Below are 24,260 nucleotides of genomic sequence, written 5' to 3'. Positions count from 1 at the left end.
AATATCCTTAGTATTCCAATTCATGTTCTCGAATACTACAGTACAGTTTGATATAGTTCCTTATACCTTGGGAAAGATTCATCATTTTATTTGAACCCTATGATAAATACCATGAAATACATAAAATTAGTCGTCCTTATGAGAATATTTACTCTTGTGTTTATTCAGCATGTTATTTTATACTCAGTTCATAGAGGCCCAGCTTTTCCGTTTCAAAGACACACAAAAAATGCTACTCTCATTCACTAGGTTCTCAGGCCATTTTGTTGTGCTGTGCTAATTATCTCAATAATTGATAAATCATCTTTTTTTCGGTCACTAAATTATAAAATGACAACAGCATGCAATCATGCAGTGATCCTCAACTGGGGATTTCTGCCCCTCGGGGGACATTTAATGTCTAGAGACATTTTTAGCTATCGTAACAGGGGAGTGAGATATTTCTACTGAAATCTAGTGGGTAGAGGCCAGGGATGTTTGCTAAACATCCTATAAAGCACAGGACAGCCCCCCATAACCAAGAATCAACCAGCACAAAATGTCAATTAATTATAGAGCAATTGAGAAACCCTGGTATAGTGGTTAAGAGTGAAAACCATGGGGCCAGACTACCTTGGTTCAAATCCAACTCCACTACTTACTAGCTGTGAGACTGACCTTGGGCAAGTTGACCTCTGTGCCTCAGTTTCCTCATCTCAAATTGGGGAATAGAGTACTCAACTCACAGGGACGCACTGAGGAGTAAGTAGGAATGCGTGCTGTAGTTTGTTAAATTAAAAAAAAAAATCAGTGAATGACTGCAGCAAGTTAAAGTGCAAGCATCACATGCAGTCATCCCTTTTGGCCTCAAATATTAACAGATATTGTGACATGCCCCACTTTGTTTATTACCACCCTATACCTATCAAGTTATAACTATTTTATTTACTTTTCTAATATAATCCTGACACTTCCTGCTACTGCATGAATAAACTATAATCAGTTAACTATTTTCTGTAAGAGATGAAAAAGTCATTTTCACTGCACAGAATATATACTCAAGGGGTTTGAGATACAGAGCATTAACTTCCCCTTCAAACCCTGGCTTTCTGTAGTCTTTTTCCTTATACTACCACTAAAGCCTATAAAGCATGTCTCTTTAGTCCTATAAGTATAGATCACTTGGATAATCACAGCACAAAACATCTTACATAATTTAGTCTGATCCCCTTCTACTTTTTTTTTTTTTTTTTTTTTGAGAGAGAGCGCACACAAGGAGAAGGGTGGGGGAAAGGGAGAGAGAGAATCCTAAGCAGGCTCCATGCCCAGTATGGAGCCCAAAGTGTGGCCAGATCTGACAACGCAGAGATCAGGACCAGAGCCGAAATCTAGAGTCAGACGCTCAACCGACTGAGCCACCCAGGCGCCCCAAGTCTGATCTCCTTTTAAAACTGAAGAAACTGAGGCTCAGAACTAGATAACTTGCCTAACTGCACAGCCAACTGCAGAAATTCGATTACCTCCCTGATTATGAAATAAGAGAAGTAAGTAGAAGCATCCCTACCCTTCTTTTGTATACCACATAGGACAATGGACAGAATCTGGCCCTGAAATACAGTTAAGTTCAGTGATTCTTGTTCTTGCATCAAATAGCAATTAAGCCTCTTCCTCCTCAGAAATCACCAACTTCATGTTTTTAAAACTGCAAACTTCATTCTTACCCAGCTAAAAATTTCATTCACTGTTTTAATAAACAGATATCCTTTATAGATGTTCTAAAAAAAACCCAATATATGTGATGCATTACACACTTAGTTTTCTTCAATACCATGTTATTTATCTTATTAACTACATGTATTTCATTTCTCAAAACCCATATATTAAATCTTTGAGGTGGCAACAGGCACTATATATTGGTAGAGAAGCCTCTTTTGGATGCAGAGGAAGCAGAGTTTATCATAATTGGAGATTTAGTATTTTCTATCTCTGAGGAAGAAACCTTCTACCCTTTAACAAATAAATCAACCGTTCTGGACAGCTAATGTTTAAAACACATACTTCAGGAACACATTCTGTAAAACACAGTAGGAAATATCCTAGACTGATTTTCATTACTATACAAAACTCTAATTATTTAGAATTATAATTATTTTCACAAGTATGGTCAATAGCGACAGCTCAATAAACATTTCTTGAGATTCTTGGCATTTCTCAGTGGCGCAAAACTTTCGAGTCTTCTTTAAAAGGTAAAGGCATGTTATGCATTTATTTAAAAAGGTTTGCACAACACCTGTTTTTCGCCAGTTAATCTAACAACATTTAAATTTATACAATTTTTACTTACATTTGATTCTTTGCTGCTTGCCTCTGAGCTTTTCTTTCTTTCCTTTTCTGATCTGGTGGCTTAGCAAATACAATTTCAATATTTTCTCCCTCCAAATCTTTGCCATTCATTTCTTCCATAGCCTTAAAAAATGAGTTACTGATCAATACAAAGATGCCTTTAACAACAATTATGCTTCATTTAAAGTTCAAAAATCAATTCACTGATGTTGGAAGAATGAAATTTAAAAAATACAGTTGTTAGATTTTTTTCTAAAGATCCAGCTCTTCAACGAATTACCTTTTCTACTCAGTTTAGTGAGTTATGCAATTTGCTACAGCCAATAAAGGTTGACAGTAGATTACATGACCGCTGAGTGTCCTTCAACTTTTTAGAATATTCCAATTGTCGGATGACTAAAAATCCTTAATTTAGATGCCTACAACAATTCCCCCATTTATTTACCTTGACAGCACCATCTCGCTCGTCAAAATGAATGAAAGCATAATCTTTTAGTTTCTTCACTCGTTCCAGTTTCCCAAACTGACTAAATGCTTTTTCTAAAATCTCTTCTGTTACAGTATTGGCAAGGTTACGTACAAACAGCACTTTTACCTGAAAATTAAGAGAAAACAGAAACTCCCTGTTTATTTCCAAAGGGTTCAATTTCCAGGATGCCACCACCCCACCCTACAAAATTAATTTTAGTCACTAACCATTGCAAGAGTATCAGAAATATAAAACCAAGTTTTCAACTCATTTGAAAATACCTAAAAGTGTGACTGCTGGATCTAATGGGTAAAAAACCGGAACAGACACCTCACCAAAGTAGACAGATGACAAACATATGAAGAGATACGCAATATCACTTCATTAGGGAATTACAAATAAAAACAACAATGAGGGGGTGCCTGGCTGGCTCAGTCAGTAGGAAATGTGACTCTTAATCTTGGGGCTGTAAATGCGAGCCCCATGTTCAATGCAGAGATTAGTTTTAAAAAGATTTCTTAAAAATAAATAAAAAATAAAAATAAAAACAATGAAATGCCACCACACACCTACTAGAATGGCCAAAAACCAACACTAACACTACCCAATGTAGGTAAGGATATGGAGCAGAAACAGTGCTAGTGGAAATGCTAAATGGTACAGCCACTCTGGAGAACAGTTTGGTAGTTTCTTACAAAGCTAAACATACCTTTACCATACAATCCAACAATTGCACTTTTTGTTATTTACCCAAATGAGTTGAAAACATGTCCACATAAAAATCTGCATATGGTTGTTTACAGATTTATTCATAACTGCCAAAACCTGGAAACCAAAATATCCTTCAGTAGGTGAATGGATAAATATAGCACATCCAGACAATGGATTATTATTCAGTACTAAAAAGAAATGAACTATCAAGCCATGGAAAGATATGGAGGAACCTTAAATGCATGTAACCAAGTAAAAGACCATCTTAAAGAGCTATACATTGTGTAACTCCAACTATATGACATTTGGGAAAAGGCAAAGCTATGGAGACAATAAAAAAAATCAATAGTTTCCAAGGGTCGAGGGGATGGGGGGGTGATTATGCAGATCAGGGAGGATTCTCAGGGCAGTAAAACCATTACATTTAAACATTTGTCAAACTCACAGAATGTACAATAAGAGTAAATCCTAACGTAAATTACGGACTTTGTTATAATGTGTCAATGTAGGTTCACTGATTGTAACAAATATACCACTCATTGGCAGATGCTGATGCTGGGGTAGGCTGTGCATGTGTGTGGCCAAGGAGTATGTGATAACTCTACTTTGCTCAAAACAAACCAAACATATGCTTAGTAGTTTTTATTAAATTAGTAATTAGTTTGCAATCAAAACTGAGGTGGTCGGTCATTTTCTAACAATGTGAATACCATGCCTCTGAGATAGCTGTTGAATATTTAATACTTAAAACAGGTGGTCAAAACTAATTAGAACCTGCTTTTGAAATGTTGATAAAGTAAAAGAGTGTTCAAAATACTGACAAAATAAATTCTTTCAATCCAGAAATCTCCTCGAAGTACAATTACAAAAGCTGACCTTTTGCTAAGAAACATTATCATTTCCTCCTAAGGTACGTGATGTAACATCCGAATTTCTTAAAGTGATAATCCAAAAGAGCTTAATAGGCCAGAGGAAAAAAGAATACTAAGTATCTCCTGTCCTCAAGACTACTTATCCTTTAGTAATATTCACAGTTCTGGCATTTCATTCTTGACTTAAGTGAACAAGCTGCACTTGCTAGCCTATCACCATTAAGGGGGATTCTTAAATGACAAAGGACAGAATAACAACTACAAACCGCACTAATGAGTAAACTGTTGACTCAAGAGATGTTTGTTCTCATAGGATGTCTCAACTGACTGCTGAAGCAGGATACCTAATAATAGCAAAACCCTGTAACTGCAGCAGCTCTACTGAGGCCAGTACAGTTCACTATTTTTAGGAGTAGGACTTTTAACACAAAAACCATGTAAGCTAATGGCGCCATTCTCAAATACGCAAAGAAACTGCTCTCAAGACTCCACACAAAAATGACAGTGAACTATCTCCACAGCATATAGGCTAACTACCCATCACCATGAGAGTATGACAGCTGCACAACTATGACTGAGTGTCCACGAATAAACTTCTACATTCACCTCCTATGCACATGGTATTAATTCTGATACGCTGCTTTAATAAAGAACACTTCTCTCACTTTCAAAAATACGGTTTTTCAAAAAGTACACAATTCATTTTAGAAGTTCTTTACTTCCCTAACGCCTTCCCCTTCTTCCACCAACCCCTCAAAACAATTATTAACTTGACTGCCATTACCTTTGCCATAACCTCAGGATCAGGATCTTCTATAGGATCAGCCCATTCAACAGTTCCAACGTTTCCCCAGACCTTGACTTTACCACTCATTAACCTACGCCTTGCCTGGGCAGCTGTTTTGTGATCTTCATATTCAAGGAAGCAAAAGCCTCTGTTTTTTTTCTTGTCATCTGGTTGGTGGTATAAAATGACGTCTGTGAGACCCTCTGAAAATAAGCAACCGTTCCAGAGAAATTAGATAAAATAAGCAAGAACAAAGTCGATCAAAGGATTTTTCTAATATAATACTGGACTATAAAACTGAAAAGTAATCTCTTATCTTTAAAGCCTCTCAAAGAACTGGTCCAGACAATTTACCTACACAAAAAAAATCCCCATGAAAAGAAAATATATTCTTTTTATTTAGACCCAAGGATTTTCCTTCCATTAATTAAACGACAGAGGCATAACATTTTCACTTAACTGTTAGGAAAACGGCAGTATAAGTCAGACATGGTTAAACATTTTTATTATATAAGTAATCACTAACATTATTTTTAAAGATTTCATTTACTTATTTGAGAGAGAGAAAGCAAGTGCACAAGGGGAGAGAGGTCAGAGGGAGAAGCAGACTCCCTGTGAGGGGGGAGCCCAAACCAGGGGCTAAATCCCAGGACCCCCAGGGATTATTACCTGAGCCAAAAGCAGACGCTTAACCAACGGAGCCACCCAGGTGCCCCTAAAATTCTTTTTGATGACACTTTTCTGGCCTCAGATATCAATAGCTTTATTTCAAATGAAATATATTAAGATTTCGAATATTCCTGGAGACTGATTAATAGTCTGATAATTTACTAAATATTCTAAGCAGACAAAATATATTCTAATTAAAGCGGCCCAACTTAGAAACTATTAAAAAAATGCTTTACAATTCAAAGAAATTGCACCATATTGACAATGTATAATCTCTGCTGATAACAATATTTATTATTCCAATAATTTAGAAAGTCGAATCATTACTCAAACACTCCTACTAAGAATGTCAAGCTATCACCTAAAAATGCATGCACACACGCAAGATTCCCCAACAGTGGATGCATGGATTCTGCAGACTATTCAAATCCCAGGTGCATTCCTTACGAACTATATAATGTTACACAAGTTATTTCCCAAAGCCCTCTGTACCTATTTTCCTGAAAAATCTGAAAAATGGGAATTACCGATCTCATATGGTTGGAGAATACAACTCAATAAATATGTTTAAAACAATGCCTGTCACAGAGAAATATGCAATTACCTTCAGTATTAGAAGTTGCACCTCTTTCCACATAAATCCAACTTACCTGTTACTTTGCTAAATTCTTCAAGAATCTGTTCCTTGGTTTTACTCTTAGGAATAGAGCCCACAAAAAGCCTATTGTTGGCAACCGAGATGCAGACACCAATGTGTTTTCCAGAGCGAATTTCATGATTATTATACTGAAAGGAGAAGAAGTGTACCACGTTTTAAAAATACTTATACCTTATTATGTTTATTATAAAAATATATGCAAATTTTTAGGCAAACTTATTTCAAAGTTATTTTTTCCTCTAAGAGGAAATTACGAGATAGGTAAGATTATACTGACAGAACACACTAAAAAAAATTTATGACTTAAATTAATGCAAAAATTTGTCTAATCCTTGAAAGTTAAGAAACTTGATAAAATTAGAAATCAGGTCTATAGGCAGCTTAAATTCGAAATTGCTGATTCCACAATACCTTAATGCCTATTTAAATTCATCCTGGGAACCAGTTACCCTCATGCAAGGTAAACGGATTCAAATACCAGCAAACTTCCCGCCTTTCTATTAGCCAGCACCTAAATGCATTTTTCCCATCTCCTTTTCAATCTTGTAAAAAGTCGCACTAAGGGGTTTTCACCTTTAAATACATAATTCTAAAAGGAGAGAACCTTCTTTTCCTGACTCCAACCCTGCTTTTTTCCCCATTTCATTTCCATCAAGTCTACAATGAAGTTGGAGAAAGACAAGTAGATTGATTATGGTGCAAGTACAGAAGTAAATATAAAACTACAGTAAAAAGTAAAAGTCTTCAAGCAACTATCTCCCACAGAAGGGTGAGATTTTAAGAGGTCAAACCCAATCTGTCAAAGTGACAAATCCACTGATCAGTATTATCTACAAACCAAAGTTCAAAAGTATTCAAACTATTCAAGTTAATCAGGTAAAGTGAATTATTTATATTACACAGTTAAAATCACCTCAAAATTTCATGTTAGTAGTAATATAATGGTGGTAGCAGAAGTAATTATGGATTAATCCCCCACACCTGGCCTCAAAATCTATGTTGTGTGTACAAACAACTGGAGCTACACAAACTAAAAAAAAAAAAAAAAATCAACATAAATTTCCATACAATTTTTAGACCAGCCTGAGGGCAAAAGTGAAACTATGCCTCTCCCATTCTTTTTTTTTTTTTTTAAGTAAGCTTTACACCAAATGTGGGGCTTAAAATCACAACCCTGAGACCAAGAGTCGCGCCACCGACTGAGCCAGCCAGAAACCCCTCTTCTCCCATTCTTACATAAAAGGTACATCAGGTAGAAGAGAAGAAAGCATATAGTAAGTCAAAAAATCAATTCCTCCCTGCCCTTCTCCATCTCTAGATACTCAAAATCTAACATGAAGTTCAAAGGTCCTTCCCTCCAGTTCAGAACAGTTTTATACTTTCTACCCCACTGCTTCAATCCATGCTTTCAAAGTATCTGGTCATCATGATCCCAGGATTATTTATGTTCTCTACACTTATGCCAGAGACCTTTTTTAAAAAAAAAAAAAAGAGAGAGAGAGAGAGATGACAGTTTTGCCTATTGAAAACAATCTCTCAGTGGCTCCCCATCACCAAAATAAAGTTCAAATACTTGGACATCACAAAAGTTCATCCTAAAATTCCTACTTCTACTCCTTCCTCTCCACAATACTATAATCTTAGATATCTACATGAGTTCTCAAACAGCTTCATCTGCTAAGCCTCTGAATAAAATGCTCTCCCTGAAACTTCCATCATCCAAACTCCTCTGCACACCTGTAGATTTGAGCTTAAAAGAACACTCTGCAACAGCTAAATCCTATTTTAAAAGGTCGACAAAACACTCTTTTATGTTTAAAACAAACCAATAGTTCTAAACAATGACTGTGTCCCCCAGAAGACATCTGACAACGTCTAGAGACATTTTTGGTTGTCAACTAGGGATGGGGGCTTGCTGCTGGTATTTAGTGGGTACACAGAGGCCAGCGAGAATACTAAATATCCTACAATTCACAAGACAACCCAGCAGAACAAAGAATGACCTGATCTAAAATATCAACAGTACTGAGGTTGAAAACTCCTGCCACACACCTTGTTTTCTCATAGCATTTATATTCTATTAAGGCCAAAAACCTCTTAAAAGTAGAAATATATGGGTTACCTGAAAATAGTAGAGCTACGGTTGAATCCATCACTGTATGGGATTATGGACAAGTAGACTACAATACCCTATTACAAATAAATTAATCTAAGAACACAACAAATTGCTTTAGAAACATATACATTCTCCAAGGGCCATATGCACCCCAATGTTCATAGCAGCAATGTCCACAATAGCTAAATCGTGGAAGGAGCCGAGATGCCCTTCAACAGATGACTAGATTAAGAAGTTGTGGTCCATATATACAATGGAATATTACTCAGCTATCAGAAAGAACGAGTTCTCAACATTTGCTACAACATGGACGGCACTGGAGGAGATAATGCTAAGTGAAATAAGTCAAGCAGAGAAAGACAACTATCATATGATTTCTCTCATCTATGGAACATAAGAACTAGGATGATCAGTAGGGGAAGAAAGGGATAAAGAAAGGGGGGTAATCAGAAGGGGGAATGAAACATGAGAGACTATGGACTATGAGAAACAAACTGAGGGCCTCAGAGGGGAGGGGGGTGGGGGAATGGAAGAGGCTGGTGATGGGTAGTAAGGAGGGCACGTATTGCATGGTGCACTGGGTGTTATACACAACTAATGAATCATCAAGCCTTACATCGGAAACCGGGGATGTACTGTATGGTGACTAACATAATAAAAAATCATTAAAAAAAAAAAAAGAAACATATACATTCTCCAGATTTTTATAATCTAGCATCGAATACTCCACTTTAGTGACAAATCAATGGCTTTCCATTTGCTCATCTAATTTTTAACTCCAGGACTTGACAAAAACTAAGATATCAGAAAAATAGAAGAAAATACAAAGTGTTTAGAAGGAAAAATAGGAGTTATTCTGAAGTGACAGAACTTGGAACTTGGCATAACTTTCCTCCAGAAGTCCTAAGAGCAGGACCTATTTACCATAAGAAAATGTCTAAGTTTAAAAAAAAGAAACACTTGTAAGAAAAATTAGAATTTTTGGTTATACCACTTCCACAACATTTAACAATGCTACTTCAAAGCAGTAATGGCTGTTTCATTATCTACAGAAGATAAGTTTCTTCACTTGCCCTGCTACAGTTAATCAATGCACGGTAGACAGAAGGTTATTTAGGATGGCCTGTGGTCTCTAAATAATATAAATGACATAAAGATTCAGGCAAGATTTAGAAAGTCAACTATTAATTCTTCATTCATATTTTTTAAGGGAAAAAAAAAAGGGCCGAACCAATTAGAGCTAACCCACGGAGAATAAACTGGCTCTCCAATTAAAATAAATCATTAAAGGAGCAAAGGAGACCCTCTGGGCATATTGTCCAAATGAAGTAAAAGAAGTACCCAGAGGGGCACCTGGCTGGCTTCATAGGCACAGCATTTGACTCTTGATCGCAGGGTCAAGCGCTTGAGCCCTACATCTGGTGTAAAGATTACTTGAAAAAAAAAGAAGGGTGCCTGTGTGGCTAAGTCAGTTAGCATCTACCTTCGGCTCAGGTCATGATCCCAGAGTTGGGATCAAGTGCGGCTTCAGGCTTGCTGCTCAGAGGATAGTCTGCTTCTCCCTCTGCCCACCGCCCCCCCACTCGTGCTCACTCGCTCTCTCAAAAATAAATAAAAAATCTTTAAGAAAAAAAGAAGTACCCACTACCCAGAAATAAACATTCCTCAAAGCAGTGCCCTATCTACAGATTAAACATGCATTTTTATATGTGTATTTGAATTAACTTTTCTAACAATTTTAAAACCAATCACCATAAATTCACAAATAAACTTCACATCCCAGCAGGTCGGCAACCGTGAGTTGAGTGGTAGAAGGGCATTACAAAACTGTTCTGAACCTTAACAGATCCTAATGTAATACTGATAAACCCTAACTCTCAAGAGTTAGTACATCAGGAACACCATCTTTGTATCAAAATGAACAACAACAAAAAAAGGGATGTCTTCCAGCTCAAGGAAGTTCCGCACTGATGTTACGCTATTTCAGAAATCTAGCTTTCAGATTCAGTACCACAGTGAGGTGACAAAATAAAGATGAACTTTGAACATTAATCAATGCAGTTTCAGTCTTTCAGAACACCAGAACAGGAGTTGTACAGTCTGGAACATTCCTGGCATCTAGGCTTAAAATCTCAAGTCACTTTTTCCTTCCCTCATGACCAGTTGCCAAATCCCCCAAAATTAGCAATCTCAGATTTGGAATCTAACACAGAAGTGGTTGTTATTCAGTCCTAACTCTTCCCATAACAGCAAAGCCACTACCTCCCCAGCCTGTCCACTTTATTTTTAAATGTCTTAAGTAGACAATCTTTTTTAAGTTGTTTATTTAAGCAATCTCTACATCCAATGTGGTACTCAAACTCACAACCTGGAGATCAAGAGCTGAATGCTCTTCTAAGCCAGTGAGGCGCCCAAAAAATCTTTACATTGAGCCAAAATCTAGTTCCCTAAAAATCCTACAACAACTCTTTTCTCCCCCAAATGACAGCACTTCATATACCTGCACACAGTGCTCATGACTCAACTGTTCTCTATGCCTTGCTAATCATTCCTTCTCTGATACTACTGTGCCTCCTAAGAGTGGACATCCATAACACAATACTGTAGATACAGACTGAGATTAAGGAGTCCAGAATAAATTGGGAGACTATTACTAATCTCTCACTTCTAAACATCATGCTTCTCTAACACATAGTCCATGATTACCTTAGCTTATTTGGCAACCATACCACACTGCTGACTCACACACAGTACAGCTTACTTGTGAAATTAATTGTATGTAAGACTTGATCTTTGTCAGTTCCATCTTGCTGGTGTTAACTGTTTCAGGCTATCAAAATCTTTTCAGGTCCTGATTTGGCCAAGCAGGGCCATTTATCACTGCATGCAAACTCAAGTCACCAGACATTTTGAGGGCAGTCCAACTATGCCCTGATTTAAATCATTGATAAAAATCAGAATGGAACCTATAGCATACCACCACCTAACAGTTCTCCTTTCAAAATCTTTAACCTCTCTCCTTTCTATGTCTGTCACCCTCCTGGGTCTTTGTTCTCTTCATCCAAACCACCTTCATTATCCTGTTATTTACATTATGCTACCCACACCAACACTCAAAACTTTAATGGCATCATGCAATTTAGCCCAGTAGTCATAACAATTACCTTCTGGCATTGACTTTATACTAGTTTTATCTCCCAATTCTTTCTTTCAACTATATTCACCTGTTTCCTTAACTATTCTGCTTGACCATCTTTATCACAGTCTTCTGTAACAACCTCAATACAATCTAACCCTTCATCACTGTTACCCTCTGAACAACGCATCTACTTCCACTTTAACTATAGTCAGCCTCTCATGTCCCATAAACTCTGAAGTCAAGAACTGAATCAAACTACCCTTTATGTCCACAGTAACTTTTCCTGTTAAGCACAGTATTTGTTAAAACGCTACTAAATATCTTGTGGACCTGTCTTGTCAGCTACATTCATCAAAATTGTAACTTTTAATATGCAAATAGAGACCAATTAGTCCAGGGTTTGTAATGTAGGCACTATCAGCATTTTCAGCAGGATATTTCTATTATCTAGGAATGTGATGGGCACTGGGGTGCTAGTGGCCGAGCTTCAATTCCAGCAGCACACCACACAAACAGATAAATACACACTTGCCTACCGTTCTCCCTGGTCTTTGTGACACCACCAAATACTACGTGTACTTCCAAATATCTCCCCAGGGATGAGGGGGAAAGCACTGCCCCCCATTAATCTCCACTAATCCCTACCACTGAATAAATGATTGCAAACAGAAGCTAGATAAACTTTGAACAGCATAATAGCCCATAGCTAATATGGGAATGTTATAAATTCTTGTGTCACAAGTAACAGATTAGATGGCACTGGTCAGCCAGTCAGGTAGGTTATTTATCCAGCACCTACTGGATAAATACATAGTGGCACTGTTCTAAATGTCAAGGATACAGGAAAAAAGAGCTCGTATCCTGAAGAAGGGGTAAGCAAATAATTTACAAAACCAAGAAATAATTTTAAATATATCTAAACATTCTATTTTATTGTGTTCAGGATCCTGTCATGGAGCAACTGGGTGGTAAGCTGCCCAAAGTCAGGGAAGGCCTTCTAAGAAGACCTGACTGATAAGACAGCAGCCATGGTAACTGAGGGAGTGTTAGAAAACAGAACAGCAGAAGGTAGCCTTGAGACAGAAATGGTCATAGCTTATGTTGGGGACAAAAAGGCAAAGCACGGATGGGAAGGTAATAAAGAGTGAGAAAGAGGTAAGGAGAAACTTGATCAGATAAGATAGGGCCTTTTTGGAAGCCATTATTAAGAGTTTCCAACATGGGAATGTTGTGATCTAACCTATGGTAAGACTCTAAAGGAACAATGGAAAGCAGCGAGTAGCTAGGTTTCTTTGAATGGTACTCAGGCTAGGGTGGTAGCAACGAAGATAGATGCCAAAACTATTTTGGCAGTAGAAACAGGACTTATTTCCTGTGTTCCTTTTAATACTACCTAAACCACTACATAATTTAAAAGAATCAGGCTACCTGATGACATAATGTGTACTGCTGGCTTAAACTGCTGTACCTAGCCAACAACGGTAAGAACTTGAACTAAACAAACCTGGTATCAAACTAAAGCTGTAGGGCCTCCAGTAAGTCACCCAAGCTATTTACTCTTATGCAGAATAAATTCCAATTACTTTCAAGGATAGACTGAGGTAGGGCACCTGGGTGGCTCAGTCAGTTAAGTGTCTGCCTTCGGCTCAGGTCATGATCCCAGGGCCCCGGGATCGAGTCCCACATCGGGCTCCTTGCCCAGCAGGGAGTCTGCTTCTCTCTCTGCCTCTGACCTTCCTCCCTGCTCATGCTCTCTCTCTCAAATAAATAAAATCTTAAAAGAAAAAAGAATAGACTGAGGTAGTATTTAAAGGTAATAATTTAGCACCCTATCACAGCTCCTGTCGTAACAAGCACTCGATAGGTAGCTATTTATTCACCTTTCACAAATTTAGATCTTGCTTCCCCTTTAGATTATCATTTAGGAAAAATTATTTTTATTCCCCAAAATACAAAGCAAATATTGGCTGAAAACCGTGTCATCTAAAAAGTTTGCAGTTGCTTTTAACTTGATGCCTCTTTCTCAACTGTTAGTACCAATCCATTTTACAAGTAATTCAGACACAAATTTAAAGTCCACGATATACATATATATTTTAGTAAACTCTACCCCCAACATAGCATGGAGCTCGAACTCATGACCCTGTGATCAAGTCACATGCTCTACCAACTAAGCCAGCCAGGCGCCCCAAAATCCACAATTTTTTTTTTTTTTTTAAGATTTTATTTATCCATTTGACAGAGATAGAGACAGCCAGCGAGAGAGGGAACACAAGCAGGGGGAGTGGGAGAGGGAGAAGCAGGCTCATAGTGGAAGAGCCTGATGTGGGGCTCGATCCCAGAACGCCGGGATCACGCCCTGAGCCAAAGGCAGACGCTTAACCGCTGTGCCACCCAGGCGCCCCCAAAATTCACAATTTTTAATCTGGGGGGGAACCATTACTGAATCGTACCAAGAAATAAGGTCAAATACATAAACTATCTTTATGTTTTAAGTAAGCTCTATATCCAACATGGGGCTTGAACTCATGACCCCAAAATCAAGTCACATGCTCTACTGACTGAACCAGCCAGGCACCCCAGTACATAAACTATCTTGACCTATCAAGACACTCAAAGTACAGGAAAGCAAAAAGAAATGGTGCTTCAATCCTGTCTGATCTATAAATAATGCCAAATAGGCATTTTTTCAACATACGATCATCTACAACTAGAATAACCATTCCCTTATCTTATATAAAAATTCACTTTAGACAGATATGTAATTCAAGTAGACTCTCATAATATGTCACATGAAATAGGAATAGTTTTCGAAATATGCTCCTTTAAGGAACACATTTAGGAGAAAGTACTCATCTCCACAATAAACACAAAGTAGCAAAAAACATCCTAATTAACTTGAATTCTGTATTTCTCTAAAATGTTTCATTTCCTCAGAAGTCTAGTTCTGTTATATTAGGGCAAATCTCCCAATTCTGTTATCACCAACATCCTACCACAGTAAAGCATCCTTTTAAAAAAACCAACAATGATACATCTAATTCATCCTACTGGATATACACCACCACCACTAAAAATATTTTTTAAAGGCACCAAAATGCAAAGCCCCCGAATTCTTCAGACAGTAAACATGCTCCCAGATAAGGACTCAAATCACGAACCAAGAAAAAAATGTAAAGAAGGACAAGAATTAGTTCCTAGATGAATCAAAAGGGCTGTTTGGCTATCTATGGAACTTTCTGCATTATAGTTAAAAACTTAACTATATTAATAAGCCCATATTCTAAGCCTATTAGCAATGAAATTTTGGACTATCTTATTTGTTAAACCAAGGCAACTGCCCAAACTGAAACATTATTTCATAATGTGTTTTTACTAGCACTCAAAATCATCATGTTACAATTGGATTATATATCATCTCCCTCTAATGATGCTTTTAAGGATTCTAGAAATCCTCTAGAAATAAATTCTAGTGAGGACCTACCATAATTACTATATTTTGGTAGCAAGAATTAAGTGTCCTACAAATGTTGGTTTAATGATTCCTTTAAAAATATTAATAAATACACAAATCACCATTTATACACTATAACCACACTTACTAAACAGAATAAGAACTTTATGTAATACCAAATAAATAAAATGGGGCTAAAAACAATAGTAAATTCTGTACTTGCTTGTTGTAGTAAGATATTTGTCTTCTCATTCTACATTTCCATATCAAAACCTATCACTACTTTATTACTACCTGTCAAGAACATTACTATTCTTTTATAAATTAAACTGGATGATTTCAAAAGTATCTTTCCAGGACTCTAAAAAAGTCCTTAATTTTACCTGAGCTGCTTAAAACTTAAAATTTTGACTGCCCATAGGTTATCAGTGAATGGTGACCTCTAACTATACCTGCTCTGAAATAGGAAGCATTCTTTAAAGGAGGGAAAAATCACCCATGACTTTAAAAGAAATACCTAAACTCCTGAATTCGTTTTTTAAAGACACTATAATCTTTCAAGTACCACTTTTCTAATGTCAAGTCTTTACCATATTCAGTTATACACACCAATGGAGAGATTCAAGCAATATAAAAAGCAAAACAAAGCATAGTTGGTTTTTCTCCTTATGGTATGCCTTAAAATATGAAACATCTGCATGTGAGGAAAGTAAAAATAAAATTCAGGAGAAATCAATCCAGAGATATTAAGTTTACTTGCAATTACCCATAAAATACGTAAGCAAATTTAACAAATAACTGCCTTAGCAGACCATTTACAAAAGTTCCTCCCCAGTTGTACTTGTTGTTGGTACATTTCTTGGGTTGAAATTAACCTTTGACATCTTCAACTGTAAAATGTAGAAACCATCTGAGTCACAAAACTTAATAAAACTAGTTTAAAGATGAATTATATAAACTATAATTTGAACCATTAACAACCTTTTTTAAAAGTTGGGAAATTACTAGGTCCCCACACCTTACATCTGGTATTTTGAAATCAAATATTGCGACTCACCACAAAACCCTTTATTTCATTAACTAGAAATTTATCATCACAATCTCTTTGTGATATATTTTAGAAAAAGGGATGGCCCAAGTACAGCCAGAATATAAGGGAGCCCTACCCCATAGTTACTTTCTGAAACCTTTTAACATTCCTATTAAAAAACAATCACTAAGCCTCAAGTTACAAAGAACCAGTAATGCAGAATTCTGACACACTACCTTATACATCCTCAGTTAAATCAACTATACATGCAAATACTGCTACAGTGAGTACACAGAGAATGTAAAAGACGGTGCCTTATCAGAACTTCAAAAAACATTTGGTTAACTCTTATGCATAGTAAGAAAAAAACCTGGCTTTAATTAAAAATAGTGAATGTGGAGACTAAAGGAAAAAAAAAAACTTACCAGTTTAACAGCCTCCTGAGCTGCTTCTTTTGTACAAAAAGTGACAAACGCATAACCTCTATTGAGACCAGTGAGTGGATCCATCATTAGACGAAGATCCCATATCGGTCCAGCTTTCTCAAATAATGGAACAAGTTCATCCTCAAACAGATCTCTTGGGATCTTCCCCACAAATATCTGTAAATTAAACATGAAGTAAAAACCATGGAGAGTTTCTTTAGGAAACCAGATACCTGTGCATTTACTACAAAAGGTACAAGTTTTAGTTTCTTTACCTCAGTGCCAACAGAAGGCTGCTGACCTGAATAAACGGAATCTGGAGGTGGTCCCCCATACTTCCTCTGTCCAGTGGTCACATCAAGTGTGTAGCCTGTTCTTTCCAAGAGTGCCTTGAAAAGTTCAAAAGTCATTAATACATTCAATTCACAAGACCACACCCATGCATTTCACAGTTAAAAATCAATCTTGTTCAAATCTTTCCATTTACCTTGGCAACAATCCCTACAAACAGGTTTCTGGTATCTGTTTTAGAATTTCTCCTTTAATGCACCTTGGCTGTAGCTGTAATTTTTAATGAAGATTTCAGGATCCTGCTCAAATTATTTTCTGATCTCCAATTATTTAGTATTTACTGAACAACAAAAAACTAATATTGATCCATCAATAACTTGCAAGACAGGGTCTGTATCTACTCTGCTAGTATCTCCTAAAAAAATAACTGCCCCTAACTTGGTTAAGTTTAATTCTCTCCCAAAGGAGGAACTGGATAAGGTTCCTCTCCCCCAAGTCTGGATTTCTCACTCAATAAATTCCCTGTACCCCATACTTCTAGTACACACTGCCATTCTGGGCATTTCACCAACCCTTAAACAAATTACACTCCCCAAACTAAATCCAGAAACTTAGGAGTTACAGGAAAAACAACCTCCTTAATACATCTGACATTCAAGCACCATGCTTCACAGGACAACATAGTTCATTCAGAACAAAGGAGAGCCAAAACGACTTTGAAAACTTTATGGAACTACAACAATGTGAAATAACTTCTACATTTTATCTCCCTAAAAGTGAACTGTTAAAATTTACACAACTCCTATTTACTAATCAGAGTGTTAGTTTCTCTTACCCCTTACTATAGGCAAAAAGTGTTAGAAGTGGTCCACTGCTAGCCTAAGGAAAAAAACAAGAATTATTCTCCTCCACCATCTCAACCACAAAGCACAAAACCCTTTTCTAAAGAATAAAATCTAGTAATTAGCTGATAAATTCTGAAATAAAAATAAGCTGACACCAAAAACAATGACAAATCTTATCGAAACGCTGTTAAATGCCTTGGGGTCAACTCAGTCTCTGGAAATGAAAATGACAAGACAGATTTTATACATCTTCTACCCAAAGCATGTTAAATATCTGCGAAAAAATACTATAATAAAAAAAATTATATTCCTAAACTCCCACAAACAGCTACATTATTTTAAGCTCCAAATGTTTACTGAAGGATGCAACACTGGGTTACAAAAATAAACCGAAATCTACTATATTACTATAACATAAATGAAACCATTAAATGGCTCATCTTCCCTTTTTCCCGTATGTAATCCCTGTTTCTTTCACCTTAATCTTTTTTTCACTTTAATCTTTATATCCCTGTTTCTTTCACCTTAATCTTTTTTTCACTTTAATCTTTATATGACTCAAATAATACCTTTTATATCAATCCCTAAATAAAGAAAACTTATTCCCCATCTAACATTCTATAAAAAAATTCCTATAAAGAATATCATTGTGTCTTCTTGCTGTAATTTAAGTCACACTAAAATTTTAAGCCACTGTCTCCCAAAGACAGAACAGAAAGTCACAAAAACTAAACTTTGCATTTTTAATAAAATTTTAGTAATAACCCCTAAATATAAATTTAATTAGAACTGACCTAATTACACTGGGGACAACTATAGTCCATTTCTATGGAGAAAGTTAAATTTATAATTCAAACACAATTCACTCACAGCTAGACCTGTGAAAGCCTCAAATTTATGGATGACATTAACAGCTAACTCCTTATTCCAAGTTTCCCTCCTCCCATACCATTAAAACATCACTTAGCACCATTAATAACTGACTTTCTTAAACTATAACCCTTGGTTCAAGAGCACTGGTACACTGTAGTAAGAGCACCAGAGTAAAACTACTATGATCACTATTATTTTCTATGAACTAAAAACCAAAACAAAGATCAAAATCTAGCTGCATTTGAGTCCACTCACTGTTCTACATGATCTTAATAAAAGAAAAAAAAACTTCGACTCCCAGCCTGTTTCATTTACATTTCCACACTAATCAATTTTATTGATAAAAGCTGCCTTTAGAAATGAACAAATCAGCCTTAAAATCAACAGTAATAGAAGGAGAAAAAGGTAGTGTTAAAAATTCTAAATCCATTTAATTTGGGGTTTGAAAATTCCAAGAAAAACCATCAACTGTTAAATGTACACTCCCCACCAGTATGAAGTGAACTGATCCCCTCCCATTTTTGTTCCACTGTCACTAATCTGGACTTGCAGCTTTTCAGAAAACATTTAGAAATATGGCAGACCGATTTAAGTGTTTTCTTTCGAATACCAATAGCACTGATTTAAACCATAGCTCAGTGACAAGCAAAACTTAAAAGTGAGTTGCTCTAGAAACAGAAATAACTAAAAGGCAGGAAACTTTTCAAAAAATAGTTATTAGAAAAGACGAACAAATTCTCTCATAGTTCTTAACTCTCAACATCTTAAAGAAACACACACCTACTTCACATCCAAGGAGTATTTACCAAAGCTAGAAGAGTTAAAAGAACTTTAAAACTGAAGGGACTTTTTAAAAAGTTTTTAAAGACATACCTTAATTTTTGCCTCATCTGGTCCTTTGCTAGAATCCGCTACTTTGGTCCCTTGTTTTTCTCTCTGCCTATAAGTCTTCATGACTCCACATAAAAAGGCACTTTTGTTCTACAAAACATATTTAACAATATTTAATATTTAAACATATTTAACAATTATTGTCTTATCTGTATCTAATCAAATAAAATATCAAAACTACTCATATTTTACTTATACTGAAATTAGCATTACCTGAACATGAGAGAGATCACTGTCTTTAAACTGCTGAAGAACTGCCAATGCGCCGTCTTCATTGAATTCTTTTAAAGCTTCGATAGCTCTTTCATCTAAATCACTATGTGCAACCAGCCCTGGAGAAGAGAAAACTTAATCAGTTGTCAACTTAAAAATTTTGGGAAACTTTTTTTTTTTTAAAGATACCAAGATTGCCAATACAGGTACATGCTTGCCAACTAAGAATTCTTCCATTTCCCTTATCTATATAATGAGAAACACACATACTTTAGTCATTCTGAACTGCAATCTCAACTAAGTAAGGCCTCTCAACCACACTTGCAATAATGAATCAACTTCTTTTACATCATGTTCTGTGTCTAAGTCACATAGTTCTGAAGGCTAAATATTTCTACAGTAAATATATAGGCTTACAAATCCTAAAATCAACCAACGAAGTACCAAGCATGACAACTGAACCTCTACTCAATTTCAGATACCACTAGAAAAAGCAACAGTCACAGCAAGACAGACAGACTACAAGTCTACAGTTACCAAGTTATTTAACAAGAATCCTACTATAAAAATACCCCCAAAAGTCACATGGCCTGTTCCCAACATTTAGCAGCTGTTGCTACCATCATATACTTATCCATCTGGCCAGCCAGCCTTTACCTCCTAAACCCTTCCTTCTTCCCTCCCTCTAAACACCTTAACCTCTAGTTCACAACTATCACAACAAAGCAAAACTCTAGTTCCCACACTTATTGGAAACCACAAAAAGTTGCTATTTTAGCTCAAAGCCAGAAATCCAATAGAAAAATTTCATAATATAATTTTGCAAGTGTTAGTTCTTACCTGCAACGTAAATTTCATCTAGTTTTTCAGCAACTTTCTGTGGTAAACCAGCATCAAGCAATGTCTGAAAATTTTCTGAATGGATAACTGCAGAAGTAGTATCCATGGGCTCTTCAGTACCATTTCCATTAACATGTTCTGTAGCCATGTTTCCAGAGATCTGTTCAAACGCAATAAGCAAAATTAAACTAGGATCTTCAAAAAGGGTAGAGGAAATATAAGAGCCCCAATCTTTACTTTCTCTACCAATTTCTACACCAGCCAACATGCGCCTCCCTTTAAAGAAGCCTTACAGTCACTATCGCCTGACAAGCCAGATTTGGAGCGCGGGGCACAGGAGGACAGATTCACTATGTTCTTCCTTAGCACCACCCCTGACTCACCTGCTAACACTCCCTAGGAAAGACCATATTACAAATGGAGCCCAATCAGCACGAGGACGAGCCAGCGTGCCACATGCAACTGTGCCCGTACAGAGAATGAGGTGTGTGGAGAAAGCAAAGCTGGGCTTTTCTCTCTCAAAGGTAAACCCCCAAAGTGCGCGCTTTTCCCGCCTGCCGCTTATAGATCAGTAACAACAGCCAGCGAAGAACAAAGCGCTCACACAAGCTACCTTCCTACCACCCAATTTCTCCACCCTTCACCCCCGCACCCCAAAGCCCGCCCCCGACTCCGCACCCATAGCGGCAGCCTCACCGCTGCGGCCACCAGGAGCCCATTAGAAACACGTGCTCTGCGCCTTCAAATGTCCTACAACTTCCTTCAACGGAAACCCACCGAGTCCCAGGCCAAGACGACCATCACCGGCTCCCAACGTCAACCTGAAGCCAAGATCGGAGCCCCCAGAAAGCAGCAGCAGCACAACCTCGCCCCTCCACACCGAGGCCGCGGCGGCGCCAGGCCACAGGCTCTCCCCGCCCCCCCCCCAGCGCCGCCGTCTCCGCCGTGACACATGGCTCTCTCCGCCCCGGGCGCCGGCGACCCCCGGCCGCCCGCCCGCCCCGCCGAGACGTGAGCCGCGGCGCATGGTGCAAGCCCCCACCCCTCGCCCGTCCGTGCAGCGACTGCGGCGCCGGGGCCAGCTGTCCCACCCCCGGCCCGGGGCCGGCAACCCGGCGGAATGAGGGCGTTCCGCGAACTGCCTAACGCCCGCCGGACCGCGAGCACCACCCAAGCTCGCCGCGCGGCTGCGGGACGGGACCCGCTCCTCTCCGCCCACTCCCGCGCCGCGACGACGGCCACGACAGCACCAACTCCGCCGCCGCTCGCGGTCCGCGCGGGCCATGGGGCCGCCTCCTCCCTGGAGCGCCGCAGACAAAGCCCGAACGGCGGCAGCACATGGAGAAGAGGAGGAAGTGGCGGCGCGGGCCGCGGCCTACTCTCAAGCAGCCCCAGTCAACGTGCTCCTCTCCCCCTTGGAATCCATTTTCCAGAAAAGCCGGTTTCTCCCCACACCTCCCTCCCCCAGCTCACTCCACAATGTCACGGTGCTCCCCTCCCAGACCCGGGTCCAGGCGGTCGTTACCTCCCCGTTGGGCTGCGGCGGAAGAATCCTGTCCGAGGAGATCGGGTTGCGGGAAACGCGTGCTCGCTGCTCCCTGTGTCCGGCGCGAGTGGAGCTGTTGTAAAATGGCGGCCGAAGCTCACGCCGCTGGCAGCAAACCCGATCCAGTTCCACTCGCCTCCGAGCGCGCTCCCGGTGCGCGCGCGCGCGCCCGCGTGACCCCCCCCTTCCCTCCCCTCCCCTCCCTCGCGCGTCCGCTTCTCTCACTCACTCCCTCTGCCCCTGCCCTCCTCCAGCTCCTCCTTCTCCCCCTACCACCACCACCAGCCTCCGTCCGGCTCCTTTCTCGGCCTTTCTTCTTCCCCTCCCTGCTTCTCTCCCCCACCACTCCTAGTGCCGTCCGTGGCCGCTCAGGCACGAGTGGCCGCCTTTCCCCTCCTCGCTCGAACGCTCGCTCACACCCTCCCTCGCTCGCTCTCTCGACTCCGTCCCCCAGTCCCAGCCGAGTCGGCTCCTCTCTTTCTCTCTCCCGCGCTGACGTGACGACGTAGCCTACGCCTCGGGACGCGCGCCCGCGGGCTCCGCCCCCACGCCCCGCCACCTCCCTTGCTCCTCACCTCCCGGGGGGAGGGGGGCGCGAGACCCCGCCCTTCCGCTCCGGCGGCGACGGAGGGGCCGACAGTGAATGAAAGGCCCGCCCCTTCCCCTCCCGACACTCCCCCTCCCACTCTCCTCCATACGGGGCGGGCCGGCTCAGCGTGTCCCACTCGTTCTCCTTTGTCAGGAGACAGGCATCTCCCCACCCCGCCCCACCCCACCCCCATCGCGGCACCACGCGCACGCCACCCCCCACCGAACTCCCGCCCGCCCTACCCCCCGCCCCGTCCCGGGCCGGCGGGGCGGGGGGCGCGGAACGCTACCGCAGTTCCCGGAGGGCACCCACCGGTCCGTGCGCGCCCGGCCCCCGCCCCCGCCGCCGCGTAGCCGTTCCCGGCGGTGTCCACGCCGCCGCCGCCCCGCGCTCTTCTCGCTCGGGAAGCTGCAGGCGCACGTGTCCCCCGGGGCGGGGCGAGGCAGACAATGGGGCGGCGGGGGGAGGGGAGTGGCGCGGAGACCCGTAGACGTTTGGTTAACCTAGACGGAGGGACTTAAGTGCGGAGGTGGCTCTGGGGAGAGCAGGTCTCCCCGGCCGGACATTGGGACCTCCGGGGGCCACGCTCCCGCGCGGCTTCACTATCGCGAAAACCTTGGGCGGAGGGAGGGGCGCCCGTGGCTCGGACGAGGAAACCCTGGCTGCTTTTGAGGGGGAACCGGGGTGGCTCCAGTGGAGCCAGAAGCGACTCGGGCCGTGGGATGATACGAAGGCCAGATTTGGAAGCGAAACCGCCCGGTGGTGAAGAGTTGTGCAATAGTCTGTTTCAGTCCCTGGCCTTTTAAGCAGTCGAAGGGCTTCCTCATAGCACCGTTTGAGCAACTTGGAGCAGCACAAAAGCTGCGTGGTGAGAGCAACTGTGAGGAACATATCTGTGTTTCTTTTTAAAAATCTTGGAACTAAATCTTATGTGAAGTGACATTTCCTTTGTAAGCCATTTACTAGGTATAAGAAAGACAAGACAAAGGCATTAGGATTTCAGTCGCGGTTTGGATACTAATTTTATCCAATTCAGCTGTAATGTAATAGTGTCCTTTTGATTAAAAAACAAGCTTATTTTTAAGAGCTCACTGGTTCCCGAAATCAACTCTATGATGTGACAACGTATCAGTGGTTCGAGGAAAAGTTGGATGAGTGCTCTTGAATAGCTTAAGCATATAAAATGCCAGATTATTTTCCAAAGGCAGCTGGGTCAATATATGAAATACTTGACCAAAGTACTGTTTAGCCAATCTGTTCAGCAACGATCTGACATTTCCACTACCTAAAAATCCCTTACTATTTATTAAACATGTATCTGCTATGGTATTCAGGTAGTTCAGCAACGAGGATTTTAGTTCCTAATCCAAAAGTAGATAATGTTATAAATGAAAAACAACCCAAATGTTTACAAAAATAAAAAGAGTCATCCTATGAATTAAAACTGAAAATTATGTATCTGAATCACCCAACGCTTTTTTAGACCTTCCTGGCAAACAAATTCCTTTAAAAAAAAAAAA

At 39.9% G+C, this 24,260-nt stretch overlaps 1 protein-coding gene across 5 annotated transcripts in view; it reads right to left on the bottom strand.

The window, feature by feature from the left end:
- SYNCRIP (synaptotagmin binding cytoplasmic RNA interacting protein) overlaps positions 1 to 23,075 on the bottom strand; it is a 31,403-nt gene extending 8,328 nt beyond the window's left edge. The window contains exons 1-10 of one of the 5 annotated variants that reach the window (XM_087856908.1): positions 23,053 to 23,075; positions 20,606 to 20,765; positions 19,766 to 19,884; positions 19,535 to 19,642; positions 16,928 to 17,041; positions 16,653 to 16,829; positions 6,481 to 6,616; positions 5,159 to 5,364; positions 2,768 to 2,917; positions 2,324 to 2,445 (exon numbers count right to left, since the gene is read on the bottom strand). In XM_087856908.1, the coding sequence (XP_087713034.1) occupies positions 2,324 to 2,445; positions 2,768 to 2,917; positions 5,159 to 5,364; positions 6,481 to 6,616; positions 16,653 to 16,829; positions 16,928 to 17,041; positions 19,535 to 19,642; positions 19,766 to 19,884; positions 20,606 to 20,753 (1,280 nt within the window). In that variant the 5' untranslated portion in view covers positions 20,754 to 20,765; positions 23,053 to 23,075. Of the gene's footprint in view, positions 1 to 2,323; positions 2,446 to 2,767; positions 2,918 to 5,158; positions 5,365 to 6,480; positions 6,617 to 16,652; positions 16,830 to 16,927; positions 17,042 to 19,534; positions 19,643 to 19,765; positions 19,885 to 20,605; positions 20,766 to 22,130; positions 22,399 to 23,052 lie in introns of those variants that run through there. The other 4 variants (XM_045798403.2, XM_045798392.2, XM_045798389.2 and 1 more) reach the window with 4 other exon arrangements.
- Between the last annotated feature and the right edge of the window lie 1,185 nt (positions 23,076 to 24,260).

Source organism: Ursus americanus, chromosome 29, assembly GCF_024610735.1.
Source record: "Ursus americanus isolate L20-20 chromosome 29, mUrsAme1.1.p, whole genome shotgun sequence".
Classification (NCBI taxonomy): domain Eukaryota; kingdom Metazoa; phylum Chordata; class Mammalia; order Carnivora; family Ursidae; genus Ursus; species Ursus americanus.
This window is presented reverse-complemented; position numbering and strand designations above follow the sequence as displayed.